General features: G+C 50.0%; 1 protein-coding gene and 1 long non-coding RNA gene across 3 annotated transcripts in view; both read right to left on the bottom strand.

Annotated features, from left to right (window-relative positions):
• Nucleotides 1-32: 32 nt before the first annotated feature.
• The window catches only part of RHOBTB3 (Rho related BTB domain containing 3), a 58,642-nt gene continuing 40,470 nt past the window's right edge, over nt 33-18,204 (bottom strand). For both annotated transcript variants that reach the window (XM_008261963.5, XM_051853987.3), the window contains exons 10-12: nt 15,333-15,499; nt 7,698-7,794; nt 33-2,652 (exon numbers count right to left, since the gene is read on the bottom strand). In XM_008261963.5, coding sequence (XP_008260185.3) covers nt 2,537-2,652; nt 7,698-7,794; nt 15,333-15,499 — 380 coding nt within the window. In that variant the 3' untranslated portion in view covers nt 33-2,536. The remainder of the gene's footprint in view (nt 2,653-7,697; nt 7,795-15,332; nt 15,500-18,204) is intronic.
• On the bottom strand, nt 8,741-10,495 carry LOC149122248 (uncharacterized). Its single transcript, XR_016220537.1, has 2 exons — nt 9,948-10,495; nt 8,741-9,909 (listed from the first exon to the last, which is right to left on the bottom strand). It is a non-coding gene; the product is annotated as an uncharacterized LOC149122248 (long non-coding RNA).

Genomic DNA, 18,204 nt, shown 5'->3' with positions numbered 1-18,204 from the left:
ATTCAAGGCAAAACAACTACAGTACACTCTCATTAAACTTGTTTTAAGAAAAGTTTATTTGTTACAAAATGTTAAATACTAAAAGCTAAAAACATACAAATTTGGGTCAGGCTATATTAAAATACACACATACCCTTCTTTGCAAAATTATTAAAGGTTGAATTAAACAGATGCTTTAAATAAAATAAAGGACTCTTTGAGGACATTTTTGTCTAGTTAGCTGTGTCAGTGTAGCGTAGTGTCTAAAATTACTGTTGCACTTGGCTGTCTTGGAAGTCGAATTTATCCAATTCTTGAGTCTTCTGCTGCTATCTGTGTGAAGCCATTATGCTGGCTTGGGCAGAGCTAATTCCAGTTATGATACTGGAAGTTCCAGATTACAAATCGAGTCTCCTGGGATAGGGACGTGGCGTGGTCAGACGTATGAAAGAGTTAAGCAGGGAAAGTTGGCCCAGAAGGACAAGACCTCAGTTCTACCAATCTCTTCTCTAACAGAAATGATTAGGAAACCTACCAAAGCAGAAACCAGCCCAAAGCAGACATCCGTTAACAAGTCATGTGTCCATCAAAAAACAAACTCAAAACCGGCATTCATTTCTCCATGATAGTCTGTAAATAATTCTTAAATTTGTTATCTTAAATTGAGTTTTCAAAGGTACCGGGGAACGCCCATCCAGTGGCCGTGCTCGGTCTGCCCAGCTGGGTGGTGGAGGCACTCACACAGCTGGCAAGGACCTTGCAACACAAAACCACATGCTCAGCCCCCACTGTGGCCACAATGCCTGCAGTCTGTCTGAATGACAGATACCACCTTCAGGAAAAGGTTTTGCTTTGCAACTTCCACTCCTTAGATTAAAAGGTATCAGTGGAGAATTCTAAATGCTGTCATTTAGACGGGCCTGGGTAAGATAGATGCTGTGAAAAACAAAAGGCCATCCTTGTATTTGGAAACTTCTCGAATGGGAACAGAGTTCTGGAAATCCACTACAGGCTCTATCCTTCGCAAGACTGATTCGTGCCAAACAGGAATTGCCAACAGCTGATTAACTCAAGTGACTAAAATACAAAAAAGCAACACACATCCCAGCACTCTCCTCATGGGACGCAGCCCTCCTACAGTCAGGTTTCCTGGAATACATCTCTGGGGACTCTTTGTGGCTGTTTCACTCCTATACTGTGTGCTTACATATGAGGGCTAACGAACTGTATGGGGTCCTCGTTCCATAAGATAAAACCTGTAACCAATCCTGTGAAAAGCTGAGAAACCTCTATGTATCCTAAAGTCACTGGGAATTACAAACACATTCCCCCACTGAGTTACAGATGAAAACAATGTAACAACAAAGAATAACCTGTTTCCCACCTCCATTAGCTTTTGAATACATGGGATTCAAGAGAAACCAGAATTCGCCCTCTGCCCACTACCATTCTCTCACCTTTGATCTATAGCCTCTCTTTAAACTTACTGTGTCATCTTGCAAGACCTGACCATGGTATTCCTCATTAACTTTTCGATCCTCAGAAAAAATTCAAACAATTCAAGCCACTCACTTCCTAATCTTGAGAAAATATCCTTTAAAAAAAGTCTTGAGCCTTCCATGGCAAATTCTCTAGCAGGCATCGTTATAGCGGTCTGCGGACGGCCAGCTGTCACTCTGGTCTTACAGAACGATGGCCCACCAGCGACGCAGCAGGGCCGTGAGGTTTCAAAGGTAAGACAACACGACATGGTCCTCACTTGCCCCTGGTGGCGTGGAGGCCCTCGGGGGCACAGTCGGCCGGGGAAGGGAGAGTCCGCGGTACGTCTGCCCTCGCCCCGTCATCTCAGCCCCACCTTCCTACTTCCAGGGAGAACAGTCTTTGAGCAAGAAAACATGGCAGGAAATACACAGAATGGAGTGAAAACAAGGGGCCTGCTTCAAACATGAAAACGCCCAGGCGCCGAGGGCAGGAGCTGCAGAAATGCAGGGCCCTGGGCGGCGCCTCGGGCTGCACATGGACGAAGTCAGCCCTGTGTCGGGTTCCTGCCTCGTCACAGTCCCAGGGAGGACCCGGGTGACTCAGCTGGATTGTCCGGATAAAATCGTTTTCATGATTACTCACACACTGATTGGGGCGACGTAGCATTCCACGTTCCAAACGTCGGGCAGATTTCTACCCTGAAACCTCCTGTCGGCTGATGAGTGTTGGATTTCAACAGCAGTAGTTACACTGGGCCTTGCAATGACCTTAGTTCACTGGAGCAATGAATCAGATACGATGCAATTTTTGTATTGACCCTATGGGATATTTTTTAAAAATTGAAGAATTCTTACCTGGGAGGGAAAAAGAGAGCTGGACACAGCTTTCTATGCTGGGGAAGCCTTGGTCGTGTCTACCTTACACACAGCTCGTTCCCTTTCAGACCACAAACGCACTAAGCTGTGTGTGCTTCTGCTTGGAACGCCTGTCCTGGTTTTTCACTGGAACCCAGAGGGATCCCCCTTCCCACAACGGTAACAAAAGCCAGTGTGTTTGTGTCTGTCGAAGCTCCAGGTCACATCACAAGGCAGCGACACTTCCGGGAGTGAATATACTTCCTGTATTCCGCGAGCTGCCTCAAGTACAGGTTCGATGGCCATCTGTGCTTTTCCACAAAGCTGCGCTCTTCCACTGCAATTGCAAGCAACAGAATGTTAACTGAATACATCTCACTTCGCATGCAGCTGTGAGCTACTGCCATTCCACTCAACACGAGGGCCCTGGAACCAATTCGTGGAAAATGCAATGAAAAGATCGGTTCATTCTGCTACAAAAGGATTTACGTATGATGTGATGAACAGGTGTATACACCCTGCTCACTGACTGATCAGGGAGTATTTGATTATTTTCCTTTCCTTTCTCAAGAAAACTTGGATTTTCCTGTAGATGACTGACATTTCTACTGAGTTTTCTTTGTAGTTAACCTTCCACATTTGTTTCTAGTTTTTGCTTATTTGAGATGGAGATGCAGAGAGCTTCCATCTGCTGGTTCACTCCCCGAAAGTCAGCAGCACCTTCCTGGGAGCTCAATCCAGGTCACCCACCGTGGGTGGCAGGGAGCCAGTTTCTGCCACCATCACTGTTGTCCCCCAGGGTTCGTTCTGGCAGGAAGCTGGAGCCGGGAGCAAACCTGGGACGTGACCCAAGGCACTCTGAGAGGCAATGCAGGTGCTTCAACCAGCGTCTTCACTGCTGTGCCAAGTGCTCCCGTCTCGAACTCTCCAGGGTCCTGTCAATTGTGGTCCCAGTCAGTGTGGTCTTCAGGTTGTTGCTGCCGCTGCTCCGGAGCCTGCCATCTCCCGGGATCCCTGCGCTCTCTTGCTTCCTGGGCCTGCTGCATGCCTGTGAGCTGGACCCCTCCCTTCCTGAACTCTAGGTCCTCCACTTTCTCTCCTCTCTGATTATGGGGAAGCACAGCCTTTATTGGCTTCCCAAAAAGCGGGGTCCAAGCAGTATTTTTGTTACCATCCCCTCCCACTTGCTAGAGAGGGAGTGCTGCAGACTCCCCCCGCTTGTTAAAGAGCCTGCTGGGTCTGCACAGGCCAGTGCTGACTTCAGAGGCCTTCTAACCGGCTGCCATCAAAGCCTAGCACTTCCTAGGGTAAGACAGTCGTGTGCTTCCTAAAACTGCCTTCGCCTTGAGATTGACCAGTTCTTGTGTCATAAAGCTGTCTCACCTTGTAGCTGTGACTTGCTAATTCCTGACACACCTAGGGCGACAGTGTGCCCCCTCCCCAGACTGCTGATTTTATACCCTGCTGATTTAGAGAAAAAGACAAAGGATTGGGGTTGACTCATGAGACACGAGTCCAGCCAAGACCACATGCGTAAATAAACTGTGCCTTTCTTCCCAAAAGTGCCGCTTGGTTTACATGGTCTACGGTCTGTGACCCTTTGAGGCCCGCTTGGTGACGACACGTCTTGATCCCGGCAGTGATGGGTAATGTGGTTTGGGAGAGAGCCCGAGCTTGCAAACTCCCCCGCAGGGTGCTGAAGACGCTACTCCCTGCTTTCTGGTTTCCAGCATTTTTCAGAAGCCACTGCCATTCAGACTTGGTAGATGACTGTCCTTGGTAGATGGCCTGTCCTTGGTAGATGGCTTGTCCTTGGTAGGTGGCCTGTCCTTGGTAGGTGGCCTGTCCTTAGTAGATGACCTGTGTGTGTGTGTGTGTGTGTGTGTTTCCCTTAGCCCTGGAAACTTCCTAGACTTTTCTATTTACACTCAGCATTCTTATCTGCACCAAAGATGCACCCTGTTCGCTCATGAAGCTGAGCACTGGGCAAGTCCCTCCGATTTGCTGACTTCTCTCCTTTAGCAGTGGGGCAACGTCTTACCCACCTCTTTCCCATTTTTTTTTTCTGTATGAACTTCTATTAGTCAGACATCACACCTTCTAGGCTGAGGCTCCGATTTCTTAAAAAGCACATTCTTTCCTATCTCTTTAACTTTTTATCTTCCTGGTGGATTTCCTTGCCTGTATCTTCTAACTCTTTTGCTTAGTTGTTGTTGCTACTGCTATTGTATCTTTAAATTTCCATATACAAACTTTTTTTTTATTGTTTCTTCAATTGTGGTAACATACACACAACACAACATCTGCCATCTTACCCAGCTCTCAACAGCCAGGTCAGTGCTGGTAAACACATTCACACTCTTTTTTCAACTTGCCAAAGTAAAACTCTGTACAAACTCGTCAACAACTCCCTCCCCACTCGCCCCCGCCCTGCAGCGCCACTTGACTGCCTGCGGAATACTGTTTCTCTGCAATGATGCCCTAAGGCCTCCTTCACGGACGGTAGCCCTCATCCTTCCAGGAGGGTTATCTTAGGAGTCTGGGCTTTTATTTTTTCTTCAGGTTTTCTTTTATTCCAGAGAGTCTCTGTTCTTCCAAGTTCCGTCTCATATTTTTATTGATTTTGTTTTTGGTGCAGGTGTCCGCTGATCCCCTTGAGCACCTTGTATTGAAGACCCGGCGTAGCAGCCGCTGACTGCTGGAGCACACCGCGGCGTGGCTGGCAGGCACACGTGGGGCTCACGGAGCGGAGTCACAGATGAACTGCATCTGTAGGCCGGTTCTCTGGTCCAGGGAAGATGCTCCCACACCAGGCCCACGGTAAGGGAGTCAGGGTGGAGAGTTCCAGAAGCTAGACATGGGGAGGGGGCTGGAACATCCCATCACCACCACGTTTCGGCCCAGAGCCTCGTGTCCAACCTCAGGACACCCAGAGTTCATGAGAAGTCCCAATTCCATAGCTCTTGCTGCTTTAACCGCTCCAGAAACAAAAGCCTCTGCCGTCCCAGGGAGATGCAGGAGCAGCTGGCTGGCGCACGACTGTGGGCAAAGCTTCTCAGCCAGCATCCGACCGCCGGCAGCCCCGGCCCCCTCCTTGCTGCCGCACACCTGCACCTCGAACTCCTCCGGCTTTGGCCGGGGCATTTGGCCTGTGTCTCCTCGGCATGCCCTCTGCGGGTCGGAGGTCTCCTGCTCAGCCATGAGCCCTCTCCCTCCACTGTGTGCCCTGGATGCAGGCTGCAGGCCCTGGGTGAGAGGGAAAGGAGGCCCAGGTAACACCAGCCTAACCCCCTCAGGCAGGGCAGAACTCTGGAGAGCAGCTGGTGGCGTGGCATGACAGGCTAGGCCGCCACTCAAGATGCCGGCGGCCCACATGGGAGTGCCTGTTTGAGTCCCAGCTGTGCCCCCTCCAACCCAGCTTCCTGCTAATGCACCTAGAAAAGCGGCGGAGGATGGCCCAAGTGCTTGAGACCCCAGCGACCTTCATGGGAGGCCTGGATGGAGTTCCCGACTCCTGGCTTTGGCCTGGCCCAGCTCTAGCTGTTGCAGCCATTTGGGGAGTGAATCAGCAGATGGAAGACCTCTCTCTCTCTATCTCTCGCTCTCTCTTTGCCACTCTGCCTTTCAAATAAATAAATCTTATGACAAAAAATAAAAAAGAAAATTTATCACAGATGAGCCAGAGCTTAGGGGCACTAAGAATGCAGCTAAACCAACCCCCTGAAAACAAAGAGAAGCAAAAATTAATGCAGCCTCATGACACGTAAAGGGGGCCGGGTACAGGACCATGTGGAGCAGGGGTGCCCGTGACCCCGTGAGGAGGACATGCCGCTTCCAACAGGCAGCCCCTGCTCGCTTCAGGGCGCCGTCCTATGGGCTCAGAGGAGCTATACTGTCCTCAGCAATGCCAACATTACACTTACAGAAGACGCTGGGGGGCCCACGAAATCCCTTGGCAGCTTGCACTTGACCCACAGCTGCCGTCTGTAACGGTGGCCGGAGGGGCTCCTCGCTCTGCCCCGTGGAAGGACACATCTCTGCAGAGCCCCAGGTGGAGTGGCCACCGCAGCGGGAGGGCTCTCAGCTGCCCCTGGGAACCCCCACGGAGAAACAGGAGGCAGTCACGGGCAGGCCCAGCCGCCGACCCCACACTGGGCAGCCACAAGGGACTTCACAGGCAGATGCGTAAGCAATGCAATAGAATAAGAATTCACAAGGCAGAAGACTTAGAGCATCTTTCCCTCATGGACATCAGGCATCTCCCCCAGAGGTGAAGTAGAAAACAGTCCTTCACCCAGCGCAGGTGACCGCAGGCAGCGTAATGCAAGTGGCCCTCGGACCAAAATGCTGTTCGTTTCTGCTCAACCTCTTAATGGGTAGGTACAGGACAGCCTCCCGGCAGGAAGCAGCAGCACGCCCTATCTCGACGCGTGGACTTTGGTTTTCGCTGCTTTGGTCTGACTGTTCCTGCCGTGCGTTCCTGTCTGGCTCCCACGGAGGGGCGTCCCATAAGTAGACTGTTGCTTGGCTGAATATATCGTCAAAACCCGACTGTATGCGCCTGGGTTTCCTGAGCTGTGCAGGCTTCTGAATGAAGCTAAGAGGCTTTCGTGTCTTTCACAAGCAGAATCTTCTTTACAAAGAAAAATTTCATGCAGAATTCTTTGCTTTTCATCTCAATTTTTCCTTCAATCTACACTAGGTAAAAACTTAGCCAACTGCCATATCGAACCTGATGGTCTGGTGTGACAACTAATCCATTTTTCATTTTCTTCCCTCTTAGGTAATACTTAAGACACTTACCTTTGTTTGTGGAAATCTCAATCATTTACCTTGAAAATCACTTTCCACATACCCTATGCGCAAACACTCTTTGTTAATTAAAGTTGTCATTCCAAAGTACTACAAAGGACTCTTATCTACATATCTACATAGGACATAATCTACATTTTCAGTACAATGGAACTATACATTCTAAGTAAGCAGCAGTTAAATTCCTTTATAATAAAAAGTTTTAAAAATCTACGCTGTTTAAATTTTGCTTCCAGCCTAATCAAAACCAAGATCTTATTTATCACAAATAAATGCCATGTGAGGACACATTTTGCCCCCTTACCTATTTCAGAAAAAAAAATACATTTAAAAATGGATGGGTGCCATAAAATAATCATTAGAAAACTTCTGTGTAATGCAGGACAACCTACTTCTGTAACACAAGGTGACTGTAATTACAGCCCTCAGCTACCACACCGCAGAATTTAAAAGGAACGCACTAACCGACCCTTCGCATGCAGTGCAAACTGTCATGTCTGCCAATTACATTTCAAGCCAAACAACCAAGAGCATTAAGTTTTCTTCTTAGAAGATAAAGTGGTCATCTACCTGAAAGGTCTTGAAATTCGGGCTTTTGGCTGAAGATGAGGTAGTTAGTGGCAATGAAATGAAGGAGCCAGGTTGAAAGGCAATCAGAGTGGTGGAACTGCAAGAAAAGTAAAAAGTGAAACAATATCACACCTCGAGCGCCCTGGGGTAGGGGTGGGGGGGTTGCACTGGGGGAAGGGATGGTCTGGGAGCAGGCACCAGAGCCCCCGTCTGTGCATCTGTCTCCCGGGGAAAGGGACCATTAGTAACAAGTCACAGTAAGTGTGCATCATTCAAGGATGAGCCCCAACCAACAGTGCATTACGGGCTAGCACGCCCGAGGCAGCCAAATGTTTATGAGCAGCCACCAGGCTGCCTCCTCAGTGTGCAGATACAGTTTCTCCACCGGGTCCCTGAGGATTTAACTCAAGTTTGCATCCAAAGGCCATGGGCCTCACTGACTGCACCTGTATCTGCACACAAGGCAGAGTTTGGTGAGCAGCATCTAAGCAAGTTAACCTGAAGAACAAACCAGAACCATCATGAAGAGGAAACACCAGCAGCCCGGGGTGATACGTACCCATTTCCAGGAGAACATTCTGTCTGAATGGTGGTGCTTAGTAACAGGGTGATGGGTAACTACTTCTAGAACATTCTGTCTAAACAGTGGTGCTTAGGGGCAGCAACTGCTACACCTCTCAAGATCTCCCACAGTTCTCATTCTGAGTTCCAACACCTGCTAGTGGACACTCAGCAACCTGGCCATGGACATCACTGCCTTGGTGCCAATCCTGGAACCCTCACCAGTCCCTCTGACCACAGATCACAGAAACTTGCTGGCTGGCAGCCCTGGTGAGTGAGCATGGTTCTCTGATGATGATGGTGGTGGGGGTGGTGATGATTGTAATACTATATGCCTCACATAAAATGCACCATTCTCATCATCTTGACGTGCACAGTTCAGTGGCATTAAGCACGTTCACCTGGTTGTGCAACCAACATCACTATCCATTCCCAGAACTGCTTTTATCACCCGAACTGAAATGCTGTACCCATTAAAGAATTTTTATTGTTTTTTTTTTTTTCTTGACAGGCAGAGTGGACAGTGAGTGAGAGAGAGAGAGAGAGAGAGAGAGAGAGGTCTTCCTTTTGCTGTTGGTTCACCCTCCAATGGCCACCATGGCCCGCGCGCTATGGCCGGCGCATTGCGCTGATCCAAAGCCAGGAGCCAGGTGTTTCTCCTGGTCTCCCATGTGGGTGCAGGGCCCAAGCACTTGGGCCATCCTCCACTGCCTTCCTAGGCCACAGCAGAGAGCTGGCCTGGAAGAGGGGCAACCGGGACAGAATCCGGCGCCCCAACTGGGACTAGAACCCGGTGTGCCGGTGCCGCAAGGCAGAGGATTAGCCTAGTGAGCCACGGCGCCGGCCCTTTATTGTTTAATATTGTTCTCCTCTGCCCCTAGCCCTAGCCCTGGAAACCACTGTTCTACTTCTTTTCATTAAATCTGACTATTCATTGACGTGAAATTTGCACTGTTTATCATTTTGTGTCTGGCTTCTTCTTCACTGAGTACACTGTCCACGGTTCATTCAGCTGTAGCAAACATTACAATTTCATTCCTTTTTAAGGATGAATAATATTCCAGATATTCCAATGTATGGATCGGCCACATTTCTGTTCGTTCCTTTATTCACTGCTGGACATTTAAGTGGCTCCCACCTTTTGGCTAAGAACAGCTCTTTTACCATGAAATAAGCAATAAGTCATGCCAAACTGAAGACAGGGCTGTGATCTCAAATATCAAGGAAGAAAACCAAGCAGGTGCTCTGTCACGACGCTTTATAGCCTGAGAAGAGCTGACCGTGGACATTCACAAGTCTCTCTTGCTTTCACTACAGAAAATCAGAACCATAGAATTGGAAGGGGCTAATAGTTCACCTGATCCCATATCATAGATTTTTAATGTTTGACAGACATACAAACATTGTACCAATTCACGGGGTCCCACGTGATGCTCTGATACATGTATACACTGTGTGGTATCCAGTCAGGGCAAACCTATCTGTCTCCTCCAACAGGCAACATTGCTCCACGGTGAAAACATCCAGGATCCCATCCACAGTGCATTGCAGCCATCTCTCAGCACATGAATGGGAGTGATCCCAAGGGCACTGAGTGCAAACCTGCAGCGACTTTTAGTAGAGGCTGCCACAGCCACCTGGAGCAGCTGACCTCCCACGGCAGGTCAGGACCTGCCGAGGGGCTGCAACCTTGACTGGGAAGGGCGAGCTCAGGGATGAACAGCTGGCTGCCAGCACAGGTGCTTCCGACATGAAATTTTATTTTTGACCCAGATTTAAGAAATCCTAACGGTGGGCTCTTGGCAATGCATCCCATTGTAAAAACCAGAATATATGCTAACCTGGAGGACAGGTTTAAACTGAAATAAGCAACAAAATGAAAGAGAAAGGTATTAAAAAGCCAAGGGCCAAATGCTGTAGGACTTCAGGGCTATATGAAGAACATGGGGAAGTACTGAGAAATTCAGGGGAAAGGGTCAGAAACACAACGGGTAGCCTCAGATAACCAAAAATTAACACACAGACTGTAAGTAAGAAGATGAATTTAAATTTAAAAAACAGATTAAATTATTTATTTAAAAACTCAGAGTCAGACAGAGGGAGAGACACACACACCGAGATGTCCCATCTGCGGCTCACTCCCAAATGGCTGCAAGGGCCAGCACTGGTCAGGCCAAAGCCAGGAGCCAAGAGCTTTATCCAGGTCTCCCAGCTGCGTGCAGGGGCCCAAACACCTGGGCCATCTTCCACTGTTTCCCTAGGCCATCAGCAGAGAACTGGCTTGGAAGCCGAGCAGCCAGGACACGAACTGGTGCCCATAAGGGATGCTGGTGTCTCAGGTGGAGGCTTTATCTGCTACGCCACAATGCCGGCCCGATTTTAAATTTTTAAAAAATTATTTTTTTAATTATTGATTTCAGAGGCAGAGGCAGAGAGATCATCCATCTGCTGGTTCACTCCTCGAATGCCTGTAACACCCAGCGCTAAGCAAAGAGCCTACAGCACAATCCAGGACTCCCTCGTGGATGACGGGGACCCGACTACTTCAGCCATCACCTGCTGCCTCCCAGGTGTGCCTCAGCAGGAGGTCGGGAAGGAGAATGGAGCCAGGACATCAGTACGGGATGTCGGCTTCCCAAGTGGTATTTCAACAGCTGCGCCAAACGCCCGCCCCGAGGTACCATTTTCAACATGAGAGTGCATACAAGTTCAGCGGAATCAGAAAGTTTGGACGGCTAGGGTTGAGATGGGAGGAGAGGTGAGGAGCGCCCCCTCGGGCTGAAGGACAGGTCTGATAGAGTGAAATAAGCACCCCCACACCTCGCCTGTGTGGAGTCTTCCCTCCCCACATCGTCCCCTGTGGGGAGCAACTCGGACTAGACTGTTACTGGAATTAAGACTTATTCTATGTATCTGCTCTCCCACAATATGGCGCTGAGAAGGGAGTAACAACTTCTACGCAGCTGCCTCTCGCCAACTTGAGTGATGACCTGCAGGAGCTGATCCTGCTCCTGATTGGAGGAGAGCAGCGTACTCGGCGTGTGGGTAGCAGAGTTGGGATTGGTGGAAGAGGACTATAAAGGAGGAGAGAGACAACATGCACCAGGAACACCTGAAGGAACATCTGAGCAGCCCCCGAGAGAGCCGGCCGGCGGTGTGCCGCTCCCCCGTGGAAGTGGGGAAAGTGGCAGGGGGAACTGCCCTTCCACGGAGGTGGAAGGGTCGGTAGCCAACCCGGGAAGAACCAGCAGCAAACCCGGGGAGGGCCGAGCAGACAAAAGAACAGCGCAGGGTCCTGTGTCATTCCTCCACGAAGACGGGGAGCGACATAATGGTGCCGTGACTCAGATAGGAAACCTAGGCAGGGTTTAGTGTCATTCCTCCACGAAGAGGGGGAGTGACAGTCCCCTGCAGAGAGGGATCACAGTGGAGAATGGAGAGGGGCTCAGGGAAGCATTGGCCCGGAGCGGGGATGCGGGAGCTGCTCTCTGCACCAGCAGGTGCACGACGCGTACTCCCCGTACCCAGTGTGGCCCTGGCAAAGGTGGAAACAGAGTGACTGGCAAGTGTGCCTACTCAGAGCGCTTCCAGGAGCTAGTTCCGCTCACAGGCAATCCGACCCCCTGGAAGTCTGAGAAATGGTGAGGGACAAGCCAACCGAATCCCGCCCAACAGGATGAGCCTCATCAAGATGTAGCCACAAACTACAGACTTCAGGGAGAACGTGGAGGGGAAGGCCCCTGCGTCTGGGATTCAGAACAGTCAAAGTAGGGCCACGAGGAGGAGAAGGAAGGAGAGCCAGTAAACTTAAGCTTGATCATAAGCAAATAAAAACTTTCAGAAACAAGGGGGGCATTTGGGACAGGCAAGACAGCATATGAGAGTGCCTGCCTTCAAGTTCCAGCGCCACTTCTGATCCAGCTTCCTGCTAATGTGCACTCTGGGACGTGGCTCACGGACTTAGATCTCTGCCACCCACAGGGGAGACCAGGGTTGGGTTCCCAGCCCCTGGCTTCAGCCTGATCCAGCCCCAGCTCTTGCAGGCATCTGAGGAGTGAACCAGTGGGTAGAAGATCTCTGTGTGTGCCTCTGCATTTCAAATTATTTTTTTTTTTTTGAAAAAAGCTTAAGCTTAAGCTTTCAGGCCGGCGCCGTGGCTCAATAGGCTAATCCTCCGCCTTGCAGCGCTGGCACACCGGATTCTAGTCCCGGTCGGGGCGCCGGATTCTGTCCCGGTTGCCCCTCTTCCAGGCCGGCTCTCTGCTGTGGCCAGGGAGTGCAGTGGAGGATGGCCCAAGTCCTTGGGCCCTGCACCCACATGGGAGACCAGGAGAAGTACCTGGCTCCTGGCCTCGGATCAGCGTGATTCGCCAGCCGCGGCGGCCACTGGAGGGTGAACCAACGGTAAAAGGAAGACCTTTCTCTCTGTCTCTCTCTCTCACTGTCCACTCTGCCTGTCAAAAAATAAAAATTTAAAAAAAAATTTAAAAAAAAAGCTTAAGCTTTTCAGAAACAAAAACATCCAAGAAGAGCTGATGTCTTAGGAAAAAAAAAAAAAAGTAAGGATCATCACATAGGCAGAAGGCAGGCATGGGAACAGGTCAGGGGAATGTCTGACCATGCAGTCGTAAGTAATCCTGAAGAGGAACGGGTGTGTGGAGGGATTTCTCTCTCATACACACTGTTTGAAGGATCCTACAAGGTAAGGGAAAGGAAGCTTATGTCCATTTTCAAAAAGTATGACAGCCTGTCAGAAAAGCAAGAAAATAATGTATCAAAAATGGGCCAGTGAGGCCGGTGTCGTGGCTCACTAGGCTAATCCTCCGTCTGTGGTGCCAGCACACCAGGTTCTAGTCCCGGTTGGGGCACCAGATTCTGTCCCGGTTGCCCCTCTTCCAGTCCAGCTCTCTGCTGTGGCCCGGGAGGGCAGTGGAGGATGGCCCAGGTGCTTGGGCTCTGCACCCCATGGGAGACCAGGAGGAAGCACTTGGCTCCTGGCAACGCGCCAGCTTTAGCGGCCACTTGTGGGGTGAACCAACGGGAAAAAAAGGAAGACCTTTCTCTCTGTCTCTCTCTCTCTCACTGTCTACCTCTGTCTGTCTAAAAAACAAAAGGGGGCCAGTGTTATGGCACAAGAGTTTTGAGTCCCAGCTGCTCCACTTCCGATCCAGCCTTCTGCTAATGCGCCTGGGAGGTAGCAAATGGCAGTTCAAATGCTTGGGTCTCTGCCACCATGTGGGAGACCAGGATGGAGTCTCGGGCTCCTAGCTTCCACCCTGCCCAGACCAAGCTCTTGTGGACATTTGGGGAGCGAACCAGCAGATGGAAGACCTTTCTCTGTCTCTCCCTTTCTGTCACTCTGCCTTTCTAATGAAGGGATGAATAAATGAAACATTTTAAAATGAGCTATGGCTGTGAGAATGCTAAAAAGAATTTTTCAACTAAATTTGGAAGAAGCCATTGATCCCAAGCTCAACATAGATATTTATATTACAAAGAGAGATCAGGCCGAATCAATTTTTATACTTGTTTCTCACCCCTAAAATTAAATGCATAATGATCTTAAGACTCAATCATGAGAAGAAAAAAGTCCACAATAGTCAAGGCACAGATCTGGTTGTGTCCAGTGACTTTCTTCCTGTGCCCAGAAACGCGCATGCTGATTACTGCATTCATCTCAATCCAGATGCGGCTTTTCGCTGTCACCGACTTCTGTCCTTTGCCCTATCACGTGGCTCCATTTCTGCCACTTAGATAAAGTCAAAGCTGTCACGCCCTTTAAACCCAGGGTGTGGAAACTGACAGGGACAGAAAACACAACACATTGTTCAATGGACACATGCAAGATAGATTCTTGTGAACCAGACCTTGAGGGTGGGCTCCCTGCAGGTTCGGTACCCATCAGAGGTGTGGCTGGGAGGGCAGGGTGACCCTGGGGGCAGGACCTTTCTACTCCCAGGAGTAACAGTGGATAGGGGCAAGGTACAGCGCATGTCGGGGAGGCAGATCTCAACAGAGCACCGCTGGCTTACTTACGGAGCTGGCCCAGGTCCCATCACACGCGGGCTCTAGGACCGCAGCACCACTGTCACTCGTGATCACCGCGTCAACTCCATCTGTCCCCAGCTCTCAAGCAGAAAGAGGCCCTGAGCTGAGAAGCCCAGGAGAGGCAGGGTCTCCTGCAGCAATTCCCAATCTCAAGTTTTTTTAATCCAGCGAGACAGACCACACATGGCCATTTTGCAAGGGTTACCGAAGTGCACCCGCATCTCCAATAACTGGGGAGCAAAACACGTTCACCCGACGCGGGAATGGAGGAGGGGAGAAACAGCGGCGCCGAGCCAGCTGTCGCCCTCAGTGTGTGTGCACTGACCCTGCTGCGCTCCTGTCGGAACTCTGAGATGTGATTCTGGGGGGGACTCCGTGTAAACTCTGTGTCCCACGATGCACCACTCCCTAGGACTGCTGAGGGTCACTGCTGAGCTGAGACTCCATATCCTCCAACCCCACCTCCTCAGAAAACCCTACACTTCTCCCTCCTATGAGCTAAAACACAAAGAGAAAAAGGAAGGGAGGGGAGGGGAGGAGAGAGGGAGGAAGAAATGCCACGTCTCTCAGTTCTGTTGGAAATGCAGTCTTTTGTCAAGTTTTGATTAAAGTCTTTATCCAACAAACTGACAGCAATTCTATACTACTATGGTATTAATGATTTTGTGATTATTTCAAAATTTACTTTACATGAGTGAACTTCAACATCTTTTTGTGTGTGGTTACTGTTTCTAGCCCTCGCCCACTTTCCTGTGGGACTGTGGTCTTCTTACTCTTTATTTGCTGAACTTCTTATTTAGTAAGGCCACTAAGACTTTGACTAGCATGTAAACTAAAAATGCTTTCTCACAAATAAATAGAATTGTAAATAAAAACAAACAATGAAAATAAAAACCCAACTGCTCCCAACCGCCTAGCCAGAGAAACCGTCACGAGGGGCACTCTGCTCTCGAATGCAGTCCAATGTGCACACTAAGAGGAGTAGATGGTGTCGCGGCAGCCACGCCGCGGGGGCGGGGCACCCACCTTGGCCTTCCTGAGCAGGTCCACTATGTCGAGGTTCATGGAGGCCAGCTCGCGGCTGGGCATGCTCTGCAGCTGGGTGACAATGAACAGCTCGCAGATGTGCTGCAGTCTGGACACCTGGTACATCTCCGCGCAGATGAGCAGACACATGGCCTGGAAGATGCCCGCTGCCCAGGGCAGCAGACCAGAGACGGGCGTCAGGAAACCCGCAGCAGCCAGCCGCGGCAGAACACAACGCCTAGGAGAGGCCCCGAGGGCGACAGCGTTCTCAAGGACCACTCCATGCAAAACGGAACCCATCCACGTCTTCACACTCAGCAGGGAATCGATTTATTTATTTAGGAAGGAGAGAAAGAGAGAGAGAGAGATGACAGAAAGGAGACAGAGGAAGGAGAGGGACAGAGAGAGAGAGAGAGAGAGAGAGAGAACTCTTCATCTGCTGGTATACTCCCCAAATGCTTGCAATGCCATGGGCTGGGCCAGCCTGAAGCTGGGAGCTGGGACCCAAATCCAGTTCTCCCATGTGTCTGGCAGGGGCCCAAGGACTTAAGTCATCACCTGCTGCCTCCCAGGTGCACAAAATCAGTAAGAAGCTGGAATGAGGAGCAGAGGTGAGACTCGAATCCAGACACACCAACATGGGTTGGGGGCATCTAGGCCTACATCACCACTAAGCCAGATGCCTGTCCCTATTTATTTTTTTAATTCCCTGGAGAAGGCGATTCTGTAATTGTCTTTTACAATCAATTCCAGGACTATTAGTAAAACCTTCTGCTAGCTAATCTAAAACCTGGGAATTTACATTCCGGGCTTTATTTTAAATAAAGATTGACTTATTTATTTGAAAAGCAGAATGATAGAGAGAAGGAGACAGAGATGGAGAGGGAGAGGGAGAGAAGGAGAGAGGGAGAGGGAGAGGGAGGGGGGAGAGAGAGAGAGAGAGAGAGAGCAAGCTCTTCCACCCACTGCCTTAAATGCCTGCAAAAGCCAGGGCTGGGTCAGGCTGAACTCCATCCGGGTCTCCCACATGTGTTGCAGGGACTCCAGCTGGCACTCTGATACAGGATGCAGGCACCCCAAGCTGTGGCTTAACCCATGCCAGGTGTGTGCTTTTATTATAACATAAACTTGAGCGTTTTTAGGTCCACAATTCGCTGGCGGGAAGCACCCTCACAGTAGTCACCACCATTCATCTCCAGAACTTTTTTCACCCTCCAAACTGAAACCCTATCCCCATTAAACAGTTTCCCATTTTTGCTCTGTCCGCAGTCCATGGCACCCAATCAGGTTTTTGTTTGAACACTTCCCTGCAAGCCTGTTTTTTTTTTTTTCATGTAATTCTCTTTTATATCCCACCTTTAATTCCTTACATTCTATTGTGGCTATAAAACCAAAACACGGTGTGTGGTAAATATTTGACATAACGAATAAGCTAACCTTCTTTCTACTTTTTCCCCAATGCCTATTGGTAGGGCTGTTGAAAAGCCCATGAAAAATAAGTACTATGAAAAAAAAATTCATGGATTTCAAAAATTCTGCACCAAAATAAGCTTAGTTATCAGTTCCACTGTTCAACAAACTTACTGAAGTACCCTCGTACTCCAATATCCAGCTTAACTTTTTGGCGATTCATTTTGACTCATTGTCTTCCACACGGCTCCTACCAATGTACGAAGTGCTTTATCGTGTGGCTGCTTTCTGGAGTATTTTTTCCCAATTTTCAAGATAAACCCACAATGAGCAGCATCAACTCCTGCAGTGAGAGGATGACTGAGAGACAGCTTTCCCATGACTCCCTCCCTACCTCGTCCACTTTGCATCTGACCTACACCATTTGCCAAAATTGACGTAATAAACAGTGACCCTATTTACCATAGGAACCCACGCTTTCACTTTCATCAAGTGAAGACGACAAGCCGGTCTCTAACATGGCTCTCACTGTGTCCAAAATAGACCATGGCTGCTTCCAAGAGCGGAAATAATTGTAAAAGGAGTCTTCTACTCTGGAACTTCGAAAACCTTTCCCTAGAGGGCTCTGACCTGCTTAAAACCCATTTCCATAAGAAACGCAGGCAATCTCCCGGGTCTGAAAGGTAAAGCATTTGCACGCACAGTGGCCTGATCTGACCCGCGCGCTGTCACCCTGTTGTCTGCTGGGGCCAATCCCGTCTCCAGCTGCCAGAAAACCAGCACGGGGCTTATTCGAGCTGTGTTTGTGGTGGGCGCCATCTGGTGGCCACAGGATGGAGCCCAATCAGAGGGGTTTCCAGGCCTGCTCCCCAAGGCTCTAGGCATTTGGGATTTCCCGTGGGTCTGCAAGGAGCCCCTGGCTACAGGAAACCTGCAAGCTGTGCTCCAACCTTGGGGATGGTTCCTGGTCATGGACAGCCCTAGGTCAGTGAATCTGGGCTTACACATCTTCAGAAAAGTTCCTGAGAAGTCTGTTTTAAGAGATGTCAAAAGCAAGCCTTTAAAAATCCCACATTGTCTGGTGCAGAGAAAAGACCAGGGTTCAGAGTACTCAGTCTTTAAAGTGGCTCGGTCAGAGGGCAGCTGTCCCACCCTCTTCCCGGGGGAGAGCCAGGTCCCAGGGAGCTCTCTGCCCCCAGCTCTGGAGGGAGAACACCCCAGATACCTCCATTTCTGGGGTGCCCACACTGATCCCCACGCTGCTGCCACTGGCCGGGATGTGTGACCCCTGCCCCCGTGGGGGCCCCCAGTCATTGATCTCAGTCATGCACTAAAAACTCCTGGCTGTCCCAACACCACCTGTGGCTGCTTAGCCCAGGCATGGCGGCCACACTGTGGAGGCATAATGCGAACAGACCTCACAGACAGCAGCAAGGCCAGAGAGAACCGCGAGACAGGCCAG

This window comes from Oryctolagus cuniculus, chromosome 14, assembly GCF_051225735.1.
Source record: "Oryctolagus cuniculus isolate XC-2025 breed Fujian yellow rabbit chromosome 14, ASM5122573v1, whole genome shotgun sequence".
Lineage (NCBI taxonomy): Eukaryota > Metazoa > Chordata > Mammalia > Lagomorpha > Leporidae > Oryctolagus > Oryctolagus cuniculus.
The sequence above is the reverse complement of the archived record's forward strand: the minus strand, read 5'-3'. Positions and strand labels throughout refer to the sequence as shown.